The following is a 16518-nucleotide window of genomic DNA, read 5'->3' on the forward strand; positions in this document are numbered from 1 at the left end:
AAATGAACTATCTCAACCCGCTCTATACAATGGCCACCTGAGTCCAAACTTGATACAGATGATCATTTTCAGGAGAATTTGGAAATGGTGTATTTGACCAGTCACTTTGCATAGAGGTAGTGCTAAAGATGACTTGCAAAGGGAAAAAAAAGTTCCCTTTTTTGCTTCTTTATAATGTTTATGATATATTGGAAACAGCACAGATGGATATTTTCTTCCCTATTTTTGCTGGAAGATTTCTCAAAAGACTTGAGAACTGGGAAATTTCTCAGCCCTCAAATAAAATGGCAGTTTTATTGGATCTTTCACCAACAAAGTTTTTCTCCCATTTGTCAGGTACTAAGCAGGTGTTAAAGAAAACAAAAAACCCTAGAACTTAAAACAACCTGACTAAAATTCCCTTCCCCACTCCACTGCTCTGGTCTCAATCTCTTGCTTTGTGTCATATCATAATTGCACTAAATTCTACAGTTCTTCACAGAGTCTGCCAGCAAAAAAGGGAAGTCAAGACTGGATATTTGTGCAATGTAAAAAACAGAGGGAAAAAACCCTTACAATAAAACAAGAAAAACTTTTCAAGCCTTCTTTACACACCATAAAGAAGCAAAAAAGGGAATAAACATCTCCCCCCCTTTCCCCTGACAGTTCATCTTTAAAATCCCTGAAGCTGGAGTGCACACTACACACTGGGCATTTCTTCCAGCTATCTGAAGGGAGAGATGGAGGCATTGAGCCGCAGCAGCAGCAGTGAAATGTATCAGAAGGGCACATAAGATATTACAGTAACAAACACAGTTAATGGATGTTGGTGTGGATTGTGCAGACTTTCAATCCTGAGGCAAGGACTGGATATGATGTATTCAAGCCTTCTCTTCTTACTTGCTGAGTCATCAAGCAGTTGTGGAATGAGCCACTCAACTGGTTACTTGACTGGAATAAAAGTGCTGGTTACAACCACTTGCCCAGAGCTAGCCATGGGAAAAGGCTCAGAATTGGGCTGCAGCCTTAAAGGCTACATAACCCACTCTTACCCTGCAGTAAAGGTGGATATGGACTATGACTCCAATGGAAAAGCAGGCTGGTTTACCCAGTAAAAAAATGAAATTACGGAACAAAAACATGAAAAACCAAAGTACATGTCCATGAAAAACCAAAGGAGGCAGAGTTTATTTGAAATGATACCTCAGAAATCAATATGGAAGCCTGTCAGCACTGGTTAGATCATTTCATCACAATTGAGTCAATGCAGGAGACTACTATAATGCTGTTTATGGTCACACACCTGGAAAAGACAGTTTATTCATAGAACAGCCAAGTTTCCATTGCCTGCAGAGAATGCACCTTCCAGCCTGACAGTTCATGGAATCCCTGAATTCAGCAATAAGCTTTCACTTCTATGCAGCAAAGAAACATGTCCCTAGTGCAACTGCTTCTACTTGTGTGCGTCTCAAAACCAGGAGGAAAGCTTTTTAAAACAACTTGCCACATCCCCCCTTCAATATTCCAATTATTTTCAGTTTCTGCAAGTCTCTATGGCTAACAGCTTACATGCCACTTTGTGTGGTCTGATAAACTGCAGAAGGAATAAAGCACCCACTGCACACAAAAATAATAATTAAAAATAACAAAACCAAAAAGTATAAAATGCAATAAAAAGGAAAGCAGCAACCTCACATGCCAGCCCAAGCTTTGTATGGGCTCCGGACAATAACTCATGGCAGTAGAAAGTAAAGAATTGGATCTCTGTTCTCTCCTCTGAGTCCTGAACTTTTACGTCTTTCTTCCGATCAGACCTGGAATTACTACACAAGCTTCTTTCCAGGTAGTCCTGCTTACTGCTCACTGATGCCATGCTCCCATGCTACCCTGGCCTGCTCCTCCTTTCCACCACTAGCTGGTTGGGAGACTTTGCGATGCAGTGGCCGGTGTTTGTCTTCCTCTTCCATCGTCAGCATCATTTCCTCTTCATTCTCCATGTTTGGGAGCCGAGCATGATATGGTTTTGGGGGGAGAGCTGGAGGGTCCATAGTGTCCTGAGGAATGACTCCAGATGGAGCAGAGTGGCTTCGACATGGCTGGGATTTGAGTGACTCCAGAACATCTGGTTCAGAGAGACTGTACCTGACAGGGAGGTAGGGTGTCTCTAAGTCTTCATCAGTATTCCAGGCCTGGCTAGGGACAGAATCCATGGTGTCTGTGCGAGGAGGGGGCTCAGATGAGTGTCCAAAGTTACTCTCACTTAAGGAGGACACACCACTGCTGGCACTGCCTGACAGAGTGGAGTTACTTCCATCCAGGCCAGACTGGGGACTTGTGGGTGATGCAGGAATTGGATGAAGAGGAGACTGTTTAAAGAAAAACACATGTTAACATCCGTGATCGGGCAATTTTGCACCTCAGCAGCCATGTTTCATTGTTTACAGCTCATTAGTTACTGCCTAATTGCTTTTGTGCTTAAGAAAATAAGAAATATGAGCCATTTGTAACACCCACACACCTGATTTCCATGTACAAATACCTGTTTGTACAGGCAAATGTGTTTTTCCTGTATGCATGATCAAAAGGTAAAAAACTAGAGGTCATGGTGGTGATACCCTCTTCTCCAACCCTATTTAACATGTCCTACATCCTAGCATCCTCCATTCACCACACCTGCCTTGCTAGGACTTCCTACATTCCGTAAATATCAGGGTATTTATGTAAAATCTTGCAACACAAATATTACAGTGAAAACATTAATAATGTGTTACAAGTTTTTACACATTGATTTATTTTTTCAGGAGTTTTGCTATTTAGAAGTTAATAATTGCTATTTATTAAAACTGTTTCAGTAGCTATTTCCTTAGTTCAAGAGTACATATTAACTAGCTTCCTTTTGTCTTTTTATTTTAAAAGATTTAATGCCACACTGTGTATCCCCGCCCTGCTTAATGCATGCTGTCTCCTCCCAAATCCTGTAGCACTCATTGTGGGCATCTCCACAATCTTATTTCTGTCTTTTCCAATTTTCTCTTCTCTCTCTCCTTTTTTGCTCCTTTTCCCTCTCTCCTCTCTCTAGTCTTTCTTAGCTGTCTTTTTTCTGAGGTTATGTCTATATTTTTCCTGTCGTTTCTCTATTCTCCGTGTCCAATCCTCTCCCCAGCTTGAACCAAACTGTCTGCAGGTGAGGTCCAATGAGGCCTGATGGGATATCAGTCAGTTTGGCAAGTGGATCTGCAGCTATCCAGCCCTGTCCCCAATCTTCTCTGAGGCTGTGAGGAAGTGGCTCCACCCAAGCAGGACCTTCCACAGCCATAAAGATTTTTGATCTGTGATTTTATACTCTCATTTCTCTTTCCCTTCTCCCTCTGCTTCTTTTCCTTGTATTCTGTGCTACTTTATTCCCCTCTTCTTCTCTTCCCTTTACTGCTTCTCCTCCCAGCCTGCATGCTGCTCTGCTGTCTGGCTTCTCAGAGATGAAGTAAAAGTAAAAAGTTCTCTGAAGCTCAATAGCAGTAAATGTCAGAGAGTTTTGTTAATTTCACACTTGCAATCACCTGCTCTGCTCCTCTCTCTACTCCACTGCTGATGCACACTGAGCAGGGGGTGAGGAAAAAGAACAAAAGGGGAGCAATTTCTAAAGCACTCATCAAATCTTGTTAATTTCAGTTTACTGCTCTGCTGGGAGTAGCACACAGACAGACAGGAGTTTTAGAAAGCATCAGTATACAGCCTACTGATGTATATTGGCCCAACCAACTCATTTGCCAGCACGTTCATGCAGGTGCACCTGTTGTGTGCATGTTTGAAAATCTGGCCCGAAAGGGAATAGCAATGCATGAACACTGTTAGCAATTTGTTTGCTCTCTAAGAAATAACACTCTCTTTGGCAGATTGATTCTAGAGATTTTATTATTTGATGAAAAGGACTGATTGCAGAGACAGCAGGCTAAGCATTAGTTTTACTGTACATTGTGTTCATTCAAAACAATGAGTTCCAGATGAGGTCACAGACCCTTTGTTTTCTGTATGTATCAGGAAAGAGTAAAGGACAGTTACCTGTTCCGTAACTGGCGTTCTTCGAGATGTGTTGCTTAGGTGTATTCCACAGTAGGTGTGCGTGCTCGCCATGTGCACCTGTGCCGGAAGGTTTTCCCTTAGCAGTACCCGTAGTGGGGAGCACCGCTGCGACCCTTGGAGTGGCGCCTCTATATCGCGCCATAAAGGGGGCTGCGCGCTCCCCCACCCTCAGTTCCTTCTTGCCAGACAACTCCGACAGAGGGGAAGGAGGGCGGGATGTGGAATACACCTGAGCAAAACATCTCGAAGAACACCAGTTACGGAACAGGTAACTGTCCTTTCTTCTTCGAGTGATTGCTCAGTAGGTGACTCCAAGCTATATCTGATGGAGGCGGGTAGGAGTTTAAGGGTTATTCGGGCGGAGCACCGCCCTACCAAACCCGATGTCATCCCACGTTTGGGAGACGATCGCATAGTGCGATGAAAAGGTGTGGACAGAGGACCATGTAGCAGCCCTGCAGATGTCCTGAATGGGGACATGAGCCACGTAGGCCGCTGACGAGGCCTGAGCTCTTGTCGAATGAGCCTTCACTATATTAGGCGGGGGAACCCCTGCCAGGTCGTAACACGTGCGAATGCATGAAGTGATCCAGCGGGAGATCCGCTGGGAGGAAACCGGTAGCCCCCTCATGCGCTCGGCTGAAGCAATGAAAAGCTGAGGGGATTTCCGGAATGGCCTGGTCCGGTCTAGGTAAAAGGCCAGCGCTCTACGCACATCTAGCATGTGCAGGCGTCGTTCCTCATTGGAGGAATGGGGCTTAGGACAGAGGACCGGGAGGAAAATGTCCTGATCCATGTGAAAAGCCGAGACTACCTTCGGCAGGAAGGCTGGGTGCGGGCGGAGCTGGACCTTATCCCTATGGAAGACCGTATACGGGGGCTCGGAGGTCAGGGCCTTAAGCTCCGAGACCCGGCGGGCTGAAGTGATAGCCACCAGGAATGCCACTTTCCACGACAAGTGGGACCAAGAACATGTGGCCAAGGGCTCGAAAGGGGGTCCTGTGAGGTGGGAGAGCACTAGGTTCAGGTCCCAGGGCGGAACCGGGGGTCTAGCATAAGGGAAAGCCCGATCCTGCCCTATTAGGAACCGGGACGTCATGTGGTGTGAAAACACCAAGTGGCCCTGCACCGGTGGGTGGAAGGCCGAAATGGCCGCCAGGTGCACCCTGACCGAGGAGGGCGCCAGCCCCTGGGACCAAAGGGACAGGAGGTAGTCGAGGATGAGCTGGAGAGATGCAGAGGAGGGGGAGGAACCCCTCTCCCTCGCCCACATGGAGAACCGATACCATTTGGCCAGGTAGGTTCGACGTGTGGACGGCTTCCTACTCTCAAGCAGGACCTGTCTAACATCCTCGGAACACCTCCCCTCCTCCTCATTCAACCATGGAGCAGCCACGCTGTCAAGTGGAGTGCGGCCAGGTTGGGATGGAGGAGACGTCCTCCCTCCTGGGAGAGGAGGTCTGGTCGAAGCGGCAGCCTGTGCGGGGGGGCCACTGAAAGCTGCAGGAGGGTCCCGTACCAATGCTGACTGGCCCAATCCGGGGCTATGAGGATAATCCGCGCCCCGTCCGCCTTCACCTTCTGTAGGACTTTGCCTATCAGGGGAAAGGGCGGGGAGGCGTAGAACAGGCAGCCCGACCATGGGATTAGGAACGCGTCCGATATCACCCCTTCGCCCTCTCCCGCTCTGGAGCAGAATCGTGGGCATAGGCGATTCTGGGCGGTGGCGAACAGATCTACCTGGGGAGTACCCCACTGTAGGAAGAGACGCCTGGCCACCTCCCTGTGTAGGGACCACTCGTGTTGTTGGGAGAAAAACCTGCTTAGGTGATCTGCGAGCATATTGCGCTTGCCGGGCAGGTGAAAGGCCCTTAGAAGGATGTCGTGGGCTATACAGAACTCCCACAGGAGCTGGGCTTCCTGGCACAAGGCCACGGAACGTGTGCCCCCTTGCCTGTTGATATAATACATCGCAGTCGTATTGTCCGTGAGGACTCTGACCACCTTCCCTCCTAGGTGCTGGCGGAAGGCCACGCACGCCAGGCGTACCGCCCTGAGTTCCCTGACATTTATGTGCAGGGACAATTCCGGGGGCGACCATCTGCCCTGGGTTTTGAAGTTCCCCACATGGTCTCCCTATCCCAGGTCCGAGGCGTCCGACACCAGATCTAGTAAGGGAGGGGGCTCTCGGAAGGGGATACCTTGAAGCATGTTGCTCGGGAGGGACCACCATTGCAGGTTGGCCACTACGTTGGGTGGCAACGTGACGACCTTGTCCAGGCCTTCCCTGGCCTGGGAATAACGGGAGGCCAGCCAGAGTTGGAGGGGCCTCATCCTGAGCCTGGTGTGTCGCACCACGGAGGTGCATGCTGCCATATGCTCTAGGATTTAAAGACACACCCATGCCGTCGTCACAGGGAAGGCCGTGACCGAGGCGATGAGACCTTTGAGCGTCTCGAACCTGTCCCGGGGGAGGGAGGCCGTGGCCACCATCGAGTCTAACAGCGCCCCTATGAAGTGTATGCGCTGAACCGGAACTAACGTGGACTTCTCGTTTACCACTAGGCCTAGACTCGTGCATGTATCTAGCAGGAATTCCATCTGCGTCCTGCACCTGGGATCGAGACTTGCCCTTGAGCAGCCAGTCGTCCAGGTAGGGGAATATTTGCAGCCCGTTCCTCCTTAGATGGGCTGCCACTACTGCCATGCACTTGGTGAAAACCCTGGGGGCTGTGGAAAGGCCAAAGGGGAAGACCGTAAACTGGTAGTGGTCTGTCCCCACCAGGAAGCGGAGGAAGCGCCTGTGGCCCTCGAAAATGTGGATATGGAAGTACGCATCCTGGAGGTCCAGGGCTGCGAACCAATCTCCCAGGTCCAGGGACGGGACAATAGAGGCCAGGGACACCATATGGAATTTGCAGCGAACCAGGAACTGGTTGAGATTCCGCAGGTCGAGGATGGGTCTGAGCCCGCCTTTCGCCAGAAATACTGGGAATAAAACCCTTTGCCCTGGAATTCCTCTCCACCGCGCCTAGGGTGAGGAGGCGAGTCACCTCCTCACTTAACAGAAGGGCATGCTCCGGGTCCCCCGGGGCATCCCGGGGCGGAGGGAGGTGCGGTGGGGTTGAATCGAACTGCAGTCTGTACCCCTCGGAAATGGTACTGAGGACCCACCGGTCCGACGTTATATGGGACCAATGTACTCTGAAGGCAGATAAACGGTTGCCAAAAACCAACTTTATTAACTGGGGTGGGGTGGCCCCCCGCAAACAGTCAAAAACTCCTCTTGCCCTTCGAGGGTCCAGGGTGAGGGGCCGAGTGGGATTGACGCTGTGATCTGCACCTCTGGTCCCTAGGCCTCTTGGGCGGGGGCTCGTATCTGCCCCATGGAGGGGGAACCAAAGGCTGCGGTCTGGGCTTGTCCTTGGCCGGCGGGACATACAGAGCGAGTGTCTACAGGGTGGTGCGGGAGTCCTTCATCCTGTGCAGACAAGTGTCTGTCTGGTCCGCGAATAACGCCTTGCCATCAAATGGCAGGTCTTGCATTAAGTACTGGGATTCAACTGACAGCCCTGACAGGGAAAGCCACGACGCCCGTCGCATGGAGATAGCTGTGGCCATCGAATGAGCCGCCGTGTCAGCTGCATCCGAGGCGGCCTGGAGAGCTGCTTTCGCTGCCGCCACACCCTCGTCAACTAGAGCCCTGAACTCCTTCCTGTCCTGCTTTTGGAGGGAGGGCTCGAATTTTGGCAAGGAGCCCACAAGTTAAAGTCATACCTGCTCAGGAGTGCTTGATGGTTTGCAACCCTGAGCTGGAAACTGGCAGAAGAATAAACTTTTTCCCCAAAAGTGTCCAGTCTCCTGGCCTCCTTGTCCTTGGGGGTTGGTGCGGGCTGGCCGTGTCGTTCACGGTGGTTGACTGACTCCACCACCAATGAGTTCGGGGTAGGGTGAGTGTAAAGGTACTCATGCCCCTTTGTTGGCACAAAGTATTTCCGTTTTGCCTTTTTGGAAATGGGCGGCAGAGAGGACAGGGTTTGCCATAGTCCAATTGAAATGTTGGCTACCCCTTGGTGAAGCGGTAATGCCACACGGCCCGGTGCCAAGGAGGAGAGGACATTAAACAAGTTGTCCAAAGGTTCCTCCATCTCCTCCGCCTGGAGCTCGAGGTTGGTGACTACCTGCCGGAGGAGCTCCTGGTGCGCCTTGAAGTCCTCCTGAGAAGGAGGGGGCGGTGCCGCTATGGACTTGTCCGGTGCCGACGGGACGACTGGGACGGCCCTTAGTGCATCGGGCGGTGGCGGTAGGTCACACTCCACGTCCTGGTCTGGGTGCGGTGCCGGTGGCGTGGTCCCCGAGGACTGGTCTCGGTGCCGAGGCGGGGACGCCGAGTGGGCTTGGGATGCCCCAGCCACAGAGCGGGGCCCCAGCGGTGCGGGCGCCTGGGGCCACAGTGCCCACTGGCACCACTGTCCTTGCCATGGCGCCCCTTGCCACTGAGTCGTCTGGGGTCCTACCAGGGTTACATGTTCCTGGGGGACGGTGCGGCCCGGAGAGGGACGGCTGGGCACCGAGGAAGAGGTGGCCGAGGAGCGCACGGTGCCGTATGAGCGGCTTGACCGGTCCTGTCCCTGTCGGGTCCGGCCCCGGGATTTAGACCTCAACGACGATGAAACGTATACGTTGGAGGTGCTATCTCTGGTGTCCCATCGATGGCCGCGGCTACGACTCCTCGGTGCCGGTGACTGTCCAGATACACTCCGAGCATGGCACGCGCCGTGAAATGGTCGGCGGTGCCGATGGCGTCGAGACCTGCTATCACTTCGGCTGGACGAGGAGCGTTGACGCTTCCTGTCTTGGCGTCTGCAGCTCCTGCGGGCCGAGGAGGACTCCGGCGACTCGCTCCCAGGTGACCCCGACAACAGAGTGGAGGTCTGTCGCGGGCTTCGGGAAGGCCCCGCGGATCGAGCAGAGACCTCTACCTCCGACCTGGCCGGTGATGGCTGGTGGGCGCACAGTGGCGGCTTTCCGTGGGCCTGGGGGGAAGCTTGGGCGGCCCGCTTGGAACCGGCAGGACGAGGATATCGCACGCTGCCTGAGCAGCCTCCGGCGTCGACGGAATCTGCATCGTCGGGGAGGCACTCGCTGACGGGGCCGCACTACTCCGCTCCACACAAGTCGGAGGTCTGGGTCCTGAGGGGGATCGTGGGCTGCCCAACTTGGGTCTGGCCTCACCCCTGTCCTTGTCTCGGCGCTGCTGGGTCTTGGCTTGCTTCTTAACAGGGGAGTGGTGCCAACTGGTGGACGGGGCGTCGTTCCGCACTGAGGACGCGGTGCCCAGCGCCGGGTCGGTTCGGCGCACCGGTGCCGGGGCCAGTGCCGACTCCATAAGTAGGACCCGGAGATGGATCTCATGTTCGCGCTTAGTCCGGGGCTTGAAGGACTTACAGATTTTGCAGCGCTCACTTATGTGAGCCTCGCCCAGACAGCGAAGAAACTTGGAGTGTGGATCGCTTCTGGGCATGGAATTGCGACAGGAGTCGCACGACTTGAAGCCTGGGGCTCGGGGCATGCCCCGAGCCAGGCTACCAACTGTAGAAACCAGTAACGGTCGAAGATCGTACTACTAAGGAAAATGCTGCAGCAATGATGGAGCACAAGTTCTGAGTACCTTCACTGGTGGCAAGAAGGAACTGAGGGTGGGGGGAGCGCGCAGCCCCCTTTATGGCGCGATATGTCGGCACCACTCCAGGGGTTGCAGCGGTGCTCCCCACTACGGGTACTGCTAAGGGAAAAACTTCCAGCACCGGTGCACGTGGCGAGCACACACACCTACTGTGGAATACACATGAGCAATCACTCGAAGAAGAACTAACCCTTGCCTCTTGAGGCACAGAGTGGAAAGCATCTACTTTAAGAAGAGAAAAGATGACCTGCCAAATCACTACCTGATGTTGTGTTCTGGAGGGCAATCTAAAGAGAGCTGACAACTAAACGTTTTATCCCCCCCTTCCTGTATCAATTTGAATCAAAAGGTATAATAGGTCAACAAGATAAAAATGCTGCTAGTCTGCCCTCAACCTCTCTCAAAAATCCCTATGTGAGGGGCATGAGAGTCCCAACTGTGATTAGAACTGGCTATTCAAAGGCTTGTGTGCTTGGATCGAAACCACACATATATATATAGTAAAAGAGGGTGAGCCTCCTATGGGCAAAAGAGAGCACAAACATATCTATGGGCTACTTGATTACTGGAACAGCAGCAAACTGTCCATTTAATGGAGATCTTGGTGTAGACAATCACCATGTCAGCCTTCAGTCTGAGCTTCTGTTTCTTAGAAATAGATGATGTATTTTCTGCTGCTCAGACAATACGGGAATAAGGCAGGCTGGAGAAGGTATATGAGAGCTGGAGATTCTGGAATTGATCATAACTGCTAATGACCAGATTAGCTAGATGTTGTGTCCTGCAACCTTGAGAGATCATTTTACCTTGCGCAATGTCCGTGCAGGCAGTGCTGGAGGAGCATCACTGAGCTGGTGGTGGAAGGCATCAAAGTGCAGTGAGTAGTGACCTGAAATGAGACAAGGAATAAAATATTAATAAAGAATTGTAGCTGGGGGCTCACAGATCTGTACAACCTCAAGGCAGTAAGAATTCACTGTTCTAGCCCTCTGTAACATCAGGTAACCAGGTCCAACTGCTGACAGCCCCATCTCCAGTCCAGAGTTTACCATATATCCTGGAAAGCAATCCTTGTAATGGGTAACCTGAAGTGTATCTGTTACAAAGTGCAAATGAGGAGTTTAGTAACAACAACAGAATTCTACCCACCGCTGTTATCAAGGATTTCATGGCAAGACAACAGGCTCTTAAACGCTGAATGTCTGGAAACACAATTAATATCTTTGTAGCCTTAAACTACTGCTGAGGATAGTCACAGACAAGAAGCCAAGACAGCTTACACCACTCATAAACCTAATTCTAGTCCCAAAACACACTTACGACCTTATTGCTGCAGCTGATGAAATTTTAAGTATTATCTAATAGTCAACCAAGCAGACCAAATAGCCTTCTCTCCCTGCACTCCTTACAAAAGGCTCATATAAGTCAATGTTGGCTTTCATGTGGCCTAGGTTTATCTGTGCATGAGCACAGGACTTATCAAGTGGACCTACTGGGGATTTCCTTACCATGGGGTAGGCTTCGGGGAGGTACTGGTGGGGCCAAGATGCTCCCAACGTGGGCAGACAGGAATGGCAGGGCCTCTCTGGTTCCGCTGTCTAGGCTCCAGCTGCTGGGCGCTGCTGGCACAGCTGAAGGATGGAAACAGATTGAACTTGGGTAACATTACATTACAAGTTTTTCTTGGGGCTGGAGGCAATGGCCTTTCTCCATTCCTCAACTGAGTATGTGGGTCTGGCTCCTTGCCATTTGATGTAGTACCTGACCACAAGGTGGACCTGAAGGCAGCAAGCACAAGAGAAGCTGTGCTCTCTTTGGCTGCAAGGATGGGCCAGACTCCAGGGCCAGGGTGAATTAGGGGACTGCGATCTACAGAAAGGTGATTATTTTAAATTTAAGGGTAAAGAGAAGTAGAGTACCAGCATAAGTGGCAGAAACCTCACTAAACACAATAAAACCTATTACTGCACCATAATGGCTAGGTGGAGGATGACTAAGCTAATCACATCTGAACATAATGCAACACAAACATTAACTTTACTAGGCAAAAGAGTTAATCACTAGCTATGATAACAATTCTTCAAAATGTGGTTCTAAGGAATCAGATAATCCTATTTCAGAATTACCATCAGAAGACCTGATTTTCTTTAGTCAAAGAAGACAAGAAAGCTTTCCCGTCTTCACAATCATATAATACATACTGGTTACAATCTCTAAACGCCTTCAGTTTTGCATGGAAAACAACTCAGGCAGAGAAACCCAAAGTAATACATTCAGATCTGAGAAGCAATAGCTTTTTCCTTCTAGGCTGAGTGACATTTGAAATGTCTGGAAAGATATGAACTCTTGTTATTAAAGAAAACACACCCTTCTTTCTTTCAGACACACTGCACCACTTTCTTGATCACAAGAAGCAGCCAATATACTAATCAATGTGCCGGAACAGCGATTTTATCTATTTACTGCTGTGTTGGTTATTCTAAAACTGTTTAATATCTGAAGGGGGAATCAAATGATTTGGAGAGCCTAACAAAGAAAAAATGAAATGAAAAAGTGTAGGGACGCATAGCTCCCGAATCGTCAGCTCACAGGTGCGGCACACTGTGTCTGTGGCTAGGAAGCGGAAGTGGCCTTCACCCCAGCATCTGTAATTAGGAAACTTACTGGCTGACTTGATCATCACCCTCGCAGCTGGCTTTCACATGCACAAGATATGGGTTTGTTATCTTATGTTGTTGTACACTGTATGCTTCTTCTATGCGCAAGAATTTAACCAGTTGGAAGTGTTGTAAGCAGGGAAGTAGAAAGAATAAAAACCTCAGGGAAAAGTCCCTGGGTTTTTTTTTTGGCTTTCTGGCTACCACAGACCAGGAGTTCTGTTTCCTTTCTTCTCTCGTCGCCACAGCTGGTGACCCCGACGTGATAACCCCCTGCTCACCGGCTGGATACGCCGAGTGCACCCCCGCGGCCGTTTGCCGCCCCTGATTCGTGAGTATGGGGGGGGGGGACTTTCCAGTGCCCAGAAGGAGCACGCAAGAGAGTTACAAAAGATTATACGGCAGCGATCATGTGTCGTTGTCTCGGTCGCTCATATTGAGGACCTTCTAAGGGAGATAGATCGCCAGTGCCCCTGGTATCCGGACTGCGGGTCGTTACGGCTTCTTGATTGGATACGGATTGGGACCACCTTGTATAGTTAACCCCGTGCCCCGGTCCAGCACCTGCTGCTCTGGCAGCGTTGCAAGGAGGCGCTGGAGGGGGTCGGCCCTGACGGTCCCAGGCCGGTTTCCCTCTTGCCCCCAGGTGATGGGCCACCCCCCTCCTACCCGCAGCTGACCCTCCCTGTGCCGCCGCCCGCGGCAGCGCCCCCCTGCCCACCGGTCGGGCGGGAGGGCGCTGTCGCCCCGGCGGTGCGGCGAGCGCGCGAGGCCGGTCTCTTGACCAACGAGGAATCCAGCTGTGGGTTCGAGGCGTTCCCCGTCTCTTGGCGGGATAATGGTAACGGGGGGCAGATCGTGGACTGGGAGGCTCTCCCCTACTCGGTTCTGCGCGAGCTCCGCAAGGCGGTTCGTGAGACCAGGGTGCGGTCCACTTTCACCCTGGGGATCTTGGAAGGTGTGTCAAATGGTTATTTCTTGCTCCCCCAAGATTGGAAAGACATGTGTCGCATGGTGCTGTCTCCCGCGCAATACGTTGTGTGGGATAGCGAGTACCAGCGAGAGGCGCTTGCGGCAGCAGCACAAGGTGGGGGGGCTTATTTCGCTGAGCAGTTATATGGCGCGGGGCAGTTTTCGGGCATCCCCGAGCAGGCGGTGGGCACGCCCCGGGCAGCTTATCCCATCATTGGCCAGTGTGTCCGTCGGGCGTTTCGCAGGGTCCCCGCTGCGGGCGAGTCCTCTAAGTCCTTTGCGGTTACTCGGCAAGGTGCCGCCGAACCGTTCCACCAGTTTGTTGACCGCCTCCACGAGGCAGTCCAGAGGCAGATTGATAACCCGCAGGCCCAGACTGAACTAATGATAAAATTGGCTTACGAAAATGCCAATGCAGATTGCCGCCGAGCCATGCCGGCAGTAGTTGGGCGCCCGGGGTATACCCTGGCAGAATTGCTGCAGGCGTGTGCTGACGTGGGCACTCAGACCCATCAAATGGCCCTGCTGGCGGCTGCCCTCCACAGGGGGCAGAAGCCTCAGGGGAACTGCTTTAACTGCCAAAAGCCCGGGCATTTTCGGCGGGAGTGCCGGGCCCCTGGGGGGGGGGGGGCGTGCAAAAACAAGCCCCGAACAGACCAGAGGCCCCGCACGCTGTGTCCAAAATGCAAAAAGGGCTACCATTGGGCCGCGCAGTGTCGCTCAGCCGGGGGTGACAACCGGGTCTTGGCTGCCAGCCAAGATAACCCCCCGGGAAACTAGTAGTCGGGCCTGCGACCAGCCCGAGGCCCAAGGCCGCGCCCCTCTCCGTGCACGACGTCCCCGCCGCCACAAGGGACAGTGCGGGGATTGACCTTGTTAATCAGGAAGATATGGATATAATTCTCCCCGGGGAGGTCCTCCTCATGCCGTCCCAGATCCAGGGCCCGCTGCCGGAGGGCATGGTGGGCCTTGTTCTACCCCGCTCGTCCGCCAGCAAGCAGGGCTTGTTTGTGGTGCCTGGGGTGGTGGATTCGGACTATGGTGGAATTATTTATGTTCAGCTGTGGAGTCATCTCCCGAAACAGCTGTTTCAGGGAGATGCCTGGGCGCAACTCATACTTGTGCCCTACTCCCTTCCGGCAGGGGGAAGAAACGTTCCCCGAACCGGAGGCTTCAGGTCCACCGGCCAGCGCACTGTTCACCCGCAAGTGGCAGCGGTTGTTAAAGATATTGGATCACCCCAACCTAAACGCATTTATTGCCTCAACGATCAGCCGTTCGAGGGTGTTATCGACTCTGGGGCAGACGTCACCGTCATCGCCGCCGCGCAGTGGCCCGCCCATCGGCCCACGGAGCAGGCTCCGGCTGTCTGGGGTGTGGGCAGGGCGCAGGACTCGCAACGGAGTGCCCGATGGTTGGAGGTTAGGGCGCCGCAGGGCACCCGCCGCGCCCGTATCCGGCCTATTATTCTCCCCGTTCACCTCAACCTGTGGGGCCGTGATTTATTAACACAGTTCACTGCCACCATCCATATTGATGATTAGGCGTACGGCCCTCCCCCTCCGTTGGCTCACTGACGAGCCCGTATGGGTTGCGCAGTGGCCGCTTCCTTTGGAAAAGCTGGAGGCCCTCCAGCACTTGGTCAATGACCAGCTACGGGCAGGGCATTTGGAGGAGTCCACTAGCCCCTTTAATACCCCCGTGTTTGTAATTAAAAAGAAATCTGGTAAGTGGCGCCTTCTGCAAGATCTTAGCGCCATTAATAAAATTATACAGCCTATGGGTCCCCTGCAGTGTACTACCCCCAATCCCAATCTTATTCCCTGTGATTACCGGTTATTTGTAATAGATTTAAAAGATTGTTTTTTTACCATCCCCCTGCACCCTGAGGACCGGGCGCGTTTTGCCTTTACCGTTCCAGTCTTAAATTATTCTCAGCCCACTCCACGCTATCAGTGGAATGTGCTCCCTCAGGGCATGTTGAACAGCCCCACCTTGTGTCAGCATTTTGTTGCGCAAGCCTTACGGCCGTTTCGCGCAACACACCCGGATGCTTTAATTTATCACTATATGGACGACATCCTGGTGGCTCACCCCATCCTTCCTGATGACTGGCTGGACGAACTGCGCCACCAGCTTGCGGCGTATGGCCTGGTTATAGCACCGGACAAAGTCCAGCGCCAGCCACCCTTTTTGTATCTTGGTCACCGTATGCTCCAGTCATATGCCCGCCCAGTTTGTCCCGAGCTGGTGCTGCCCGACCCTCTTACGTTTGTACAGCTCCAACAGTTATTAGGGTCCCTCAATTGGATACGCCCCTTTTGCCCTCTGACTACCTCCATGCTGTCCCCTCTTTTTTCTGGCCTTCGGCAGGGCCGCCTCCCCGGGGATGTTATTTCCGTTTCCCAGGAACAGCGCCAAGCGGTCACCCTCATTAACCGGACCCTGGCCCAAGTGTGGGTCGACCGCCGAGAAAGGGAACAGCCCCTTTTTGCCATTCTGCTTCCCACACTTTCACAACCGACAGCTGTCCTCGCCCAGGAGGGGGCGGCAGCGCGTCTTCGTCTAATTGAATGGATTTATTTGACCCACTCCCCTCTGCATACTATCCAAACACTCCCTCAACAGGCCGCAGAGCTTTTTAAAGTGCGGGAACGGTCCCGCACCCTCTTGGGTTGCGATCCCGCTGCCATTATTGTCCCCATCCCGGCTAAAGACTGGGAACGCGCTGTCTCTTGCAGTGCCACCCTCCAGTTGTCTTTTGCCGACTATGTCGGGGAAGTTAAATATCACATTCCCCCTGACCCCCGTCTCTCGCTCTTGCAACAACGTTGCCTCAACCTCCGATCGTCTTTGTCCACCGTCCCCATTGAGGATGCACTTACCCTCTTTATGGACGGCGGCCCAACGCGAGGTGCGGTCAGCTGGCAGGCGCAGGGCACTTGGCAAGTCCGCTTTACCCTGCCTCAGCGTTCCCCCCAGCGCGCAGAATTGGCCGCTGTCATCCTGGCCTGCCGATGCTTCCAGGATGACCCTTTTAATCTTATTACTGATAGTCTTTATGTTACTAATGTTCTTAAGTCTCTTCCAGGTTCCTATGTGTCGCCCTCCTGTGATGACAATTTGTTGGCCCTTTTTCTCACC

General features: G+C 52.5%; 1 protein-coding gene across 1 annotated transcript in view; it reads right to left on the minus strand.

Annotated features, from left to right (window-relative positions):
- Nucleotides 1–1832: 1832 nt before the first annotated feature.
- DOCK3 (dedicator of cytokinesis 3) overlaps nt 1833–16518 on the minus strand; it is a 611447-nt gene continuing 596761 nt past the window's right edge. Inside the window, exons 52-54 of the mRNA XM_065408097.1 lie at nt 11254–11376; nt 10552–10634; nt 1833–2345 (exon numbers count right to left, since the gene is read on the minus strand). Of these exons, the coding sequence (XP_065264169.1) occupies nt 1833–2345; nt 10552–10634; nt 11254–11376 (719 nt within the window). The remainder of the gene's footprint in view (nt 2346–10551; nt 10635–11253; nt 11377–16518) is intronic.

Source organism: Emys orbicularis, chromosome 7 (genome assembly GCF_028017835.1).
Source record: "Emys orbicularis isolate rEmyOrb1 chromosome 7, rEmyOrb1.hap1, whole genome shotgun sequence".
In the NCBI taxonomy this organism is placed as follows: Eukaryota; Metazoa; Chordata; order Testudines; family Emydidae; genus Emys; species Emys orbicularis.